The following is a 4,705-nucleotide window of genomic DNA, read 5'->3' as shown; positions in this document are numbered from 1 at the left end:
TTTTATATTAGCATTTCAGTGTAAATCTAGTTGTCATATACATCCACACAATTTAAAGACGTTATTTTTAGCATCAGCAAAAGAGTAAACAATATTTTTGATTTGTTTATCAGATCATTCAGCCATTAGTTTTTGTAAACTTTTTTCAGTACATTACAATACCAAGCTCAATATCGATTTACTCGACTAAAACACAATAAAAGGATATAAAACTAAAGATATTCTTTTATTGATTCTTAATCCTTTATGAATGATGCATAAAAACCACAGAGAAAATATAAAAGTTATTTTACCTACAAAAATACACACTGTATTATATTAAACAAAAGGGAATCCTTAATATTTTTAACAGAATACATCAAATGAAAATTAGAGAACGAATAATTGTGAACCTTTTCTTTATTTAGAATCAATGAGACTTCTGCTGCTGCATCCCTGATGATAGATAATTTATATCCGGTTTATATTTTGTAACCTTGAGAGATATACATGCGCTGCTAGTTTCATCAGTAAGGCTACTTCTATTATGAGACTTAACAGAGTTCATCACTGAGAACAATGATTCACAAGAATATGTAGATGAAAAAATGGATAGTAATGTTGTTGCAAGTTTTTTTAAACAGACAAAAGTTTCTGGAATAGTATTCCAAGTCCTCAGTACCTCGTTTTCGGCATTTCTCTCTCTTACTCCCTTCTCTAATCGATCCTTTTCAATACTTTCCAAGTCAGCTCTAAGCTCAACAAATTTCTGCCTCCAAATTGAGCTAGTTTGAAATTCAATCAATTGCATTTCAAAATCATCCATATCTATCCATGAAAACTTCTGCAAGTTTAGTTCATCCAGTTTTATACTGTCTGGAAACTTAATGAATTTTGCAGTCTCTTCTAATTCTCTGAACCTAGCAAATCTTGTTGAGAACTGCTCAACAGTTGACTCAATGATGTTTACAAATAGCTTCTGAAGACACTGGCAGTCTGTTTTGTCATCCTTTGTGAGATCATTGATGTATTTCTTTAGGTTTGGAAAGTATCTAAATCTTTCACTATCTACATCCCTCTTAAAAACTCCTAGTTTCATTTCAAATGCCTTTATGTAATCAAACATAACATCAAGTGTCTTACCAGAGCCTTGTAATTTAACATTTAAGTCATTTAAATGTTCACACAAATCTGCAAAAAACATTAGTTTACAAACCCACACGATGTCAGACATTTCTTTATAAGACATTTGTTGGTTAATCAGAAAGAGATTTATCTCATCCATGCATTCAACAAATCGTTTCAAAACAAATCCTCGACTAAGCCAACGAACATTGTTGTACATTGTTAGTCCTTTGTACACCGAATCCACTTCATTCAATAAATTCCGAAATTGTCTTTTATTTAAGGCACGTGCAGAAATGTAATTAACAACCTTGGTGACTGTTTGCATCACTTCTTGAAGTTCCCTTAGACCAGCTTTAGCACATAAAGCCTCCTCATGTATGATGCAATGAAAACCTATCAGCGGATGACCAACATGTTTTGCAAACAGATTTACAAATCCTGCTTCCTTACCAATCATACTGGGTGCACCATCTGTTGTGACGGATACTACTTTTGAAATGTCAATTTGTCGAATAGATAATTCGTTCACAACTGCTTTACATATGTCAGCCCCAGTGGTACGCTCAGGTAGTGTTACAGGGTTAATCATCTCTTCGCATACCTCATCATCCCTACAAAATCGAGAAAAAATTGCTAGCCTAGCTGATGATGTAATATCTGTGCTTTCATCAACACAAATAGAAAAGAACTTACATGAAGCTAAATCCTTTGTTAATTGGTCAGTTGTATTCATTTCCATCTTAAGTATCCTATCCTAAACTGTTTTTCTACTCACAGACAAATCTTTAATGCGCTGAATAATCTTGTCCTTTTCTGAAAGGTTATCAAAAAGGAAAGGAGCACATTCTAGCCATGCTTCTTTAATATACTCCCCATCACTGAGTGGCTTTCCATGTTGGGCAATAACTTTTGAAACCTCAAAACCAGCAGCAACTAAGTTGGAACTTGGCCTACCTGAAATAAATTTCATCAAAACATCAGACTGTTTTTTTGTCTTAATCATTTCACGAGAAATTAATTCTCTTCGTTCTTGCTCAGTTACATTACTTAAGTTTTTATGAACAGTTTCAAAATGTCTCTTCACAGAAGAAGTCCTACAAACAACTGATTCAGAACATAAAATGCATAATGCTTTATTATCTTTCTTAATCATGCCAAATTTTTCAGTCCAGTATTCTTTAAATTCTCTAATATCCTCTTCATTTGTATGACATCGTTTCTTGGCTGGTGGTCGTGACATTCTGTACAATCTGTAAATAAGGGGTAGAAAGCAATCATATGATGTGTAAAAAAATAATTGCTCTCTTCGCACACTTTCCAACTTTAAGTTATACTTACTTTTAACACCAACAGCTATTTCATGATTTTTGTGTGGTTATATAGTAGAATGCGTTAATACAAAACTATTTTCTTTTGTAACACTTTTGGTAGAAATGCATAATAACCGAGACATTAATTTATAAATTATTAAAAAATATAAATAAAGAAATAAATCTGTATATATATATTCTGTATTCACATAGTATTATAGTAGAATGCTTAATACAAGATTATTTTCTTCTATAACACCTTTGGCCAAAATGCACAATACCTGAGTTATTATTTTATGAAGCATTATTATAAAAAAAATAATATCTCGGTTATTATACATTTTGGCCAAAAGTGTTACAAAAGAAAATAGTCTTGTATTAATGTATTCTACTATATAACCACACGAAAAACATGAAATAGCTGTTGGTGTTAAAAGTAAATATAACCAAAACCGGTTCATGGGGTGTAAAAATGTGGACAGAGACTTGTGGACTCAGACATTCTCTTCACAATCACTCTCTGCATACATATACCAAGGTTTATGAAAATCAGTTGGTGGATAATAAAAAAAATAAAAAATAAAATAAATTGGTACAATTATAGGCATGCCTACACAATGCAAATCAACGAGAAAGGCATGCATGCTATCTGATCACGTGCAGATAACACTTCATCATCCTGAATATTAATAATACATTTCCCTTAGCTTTAATAATAACTTATGTTTATGGCACATACAGTATGCTGAAGAACAGGCTTCATTAACCTCTTTTGGACCTTCTGACCAGTGTGCCAGATATGTCACGCTCCATAAATATACTCACTACCAACAAGTTCATAAAATTTTCAGCAAAGGTTTGCTTTACTCACTTAAGCGGGGTGAGATCCATTATTCAGCTTAAAAAAGGTCACATTTTAGGGGCAAAATTTAAATCGCCTTGCTAAGGTAAGTTGCGCCAAATTTTCCTTGTGCACAGGAGTATACAGATTCAGCAGTGTCTTAGGAACATCGATAAATTTATGGGTAAGCATGACAAACACTATGACAGCTGATAATTTGGACAGTAAATAATAACTTACTTGCACGTGGTCAGCGATTCTCCCTCTTGCTATGTTTACTTTGCTGGTTCACACTTCACACATTCACCACCAGAGGAACAATGATTAGAGAGAACGGATATGCATGTGACATTTATGGGACACTGAGCAAAAAAGCCATGTTCCCTTCCATGAAAGTTAAGACACCTTTTAAGTTAATGTGCCATATAATGACCCAGTGATCTAAAAGAGGTTGACTTTTGATATAATGTTTTTAATGCAATCTCTGATAGCCATATAATTATTACAGATCTTGGTGTAATATTTGTTTTTCTTTTAATTAAATTTAAACATTCATATAGCTGAACTTGGATTTTGCTTACCGATAAATTCTTTGCGAAACTGCAAAACTCGAAAAAATATATAAAATATTAATGATGGTAAAGGAGTCACACCACGTCTGGCCGCATGGCTAATTATTTAACAACAGAACGGGAAACAATCCTTCCACCCGCTGCCGCCAAGGCGGCATGCGGTTGCCATATAAAGGTTTTTTTTTATTGAGGTGAGCCCGGGTCTCGCGTGCCGGAAAGAAGCCGTTAGCGTGCCATGTTTGGCACGCGTGCCAAGGGTTGCAGAGAGATGATCTAGGTCCTAGATCATCTCTCTGCCCAGTGATACCGATAACACACACCACACAACGCCTGGTATGATTTATAGTCTTACACGCTAGGTACACTCCCTCAGTTCCCCAGTTTATATTATTTGGATGTTGGTTATCAAAGTCGTGTCGATTTGGCGTTGTTTTTTTGTTTTGGGTTGTTGGGTTAGGTTAGGTTAGGTTGTGTTAGGTTAAGTTTGTGTTAGGTTGGACTATATTAGGTTAGGTAACCAATAATAAACTGGAATACCCACATTGTTTACATTTTGGGGAGGTGGGGGATACGACTCTCACTGAATATTAAGTTTACCAGTATGTTTTCTGAGAGAGAGAGAGAGAGAGAGAGAGAGAGGAAGAAGGTAATATCTTATCTCTCTTGGCTTATGGTTCAGGCATGTGTAAACTCCGCTGTTGGTATATTTTTGGTACAGCTGAACGACTGGTGAATGTTATAAGGAAGATCTCTCTCTCTCTCTCCACTGTGAAGATGGAACACCCAGCTCTACTGTTGTGTATATAGTTTATCCATAACAAACTCACAGACGGAGAAATCCACGAGAAATACATACAACATGATCGCTTCTGCAT

The 4,705-nt window shown here is 34.6% G+C and overlaps 1 protein-coding gene across 3 annotated transcripts; it reads right to left on the bottom strand.

The window, feature by feature from the left end:
* Window positions 1-219: 219 nt before the first annotated feature.
* Window positions 220-3,746, bottom strand: LOC121878239 (general transcription factor II-I repeat domain-containing protein 2A-like). Of its 3 annotated transcripts, none has more exons than XM_042384335.1 (2): window positions 3,289-3,746; window positions 220-2,357 (listed from the first exon to the last, which is right to left on the bottom strand). In XM_042384335.1, the coding sequence occupies exons 1-2, from the start codon at window positions 3,306-3,308 to the stop codon at window positions 1,862-1,864; spliced, it is 516 nt and encodes a 171-aa protein (XP_042240269.1). In that variant the 5' UTR covers window positions 3,309-3,746; the 3' UTR covers window positions 220-1,861. The 3 variants fall into 3 exon arrangements, with proteins under 3 accessions (XP_042240269.1, XP_042240267.1, XP_042240268.1); XM_042384333.1 differs by having other exon boundaries at window positions 3,289-3,744; XM_042384334.1 differs by having other exon boundaries at window positions 3,499-3,744.
* Between the last annotated feature and the right edge of the window lie 959 nt (window positions 3,747-4,705).

The sequence above is a fragment of the Homarus americanus genome, unplaced genomic scaffold (assembly GCF_018991925.1).
Source record: "Homarus americanus isolate GMGI-L3 unplaced genomic scaffold, GMGI_Hamer_2.0 scaffold57164, whole genome shotgun sequence".
NCBI lineage: Eukaryota > Metazoa > Arthropoda > Malacostraca > Decapoda > Nephropidae > Homarus > Homarus americanus.
Note: the sequence above shows the minus strand (reverse complement) of the source record. Positions and strands in the feature narration are given on the sequence as shown.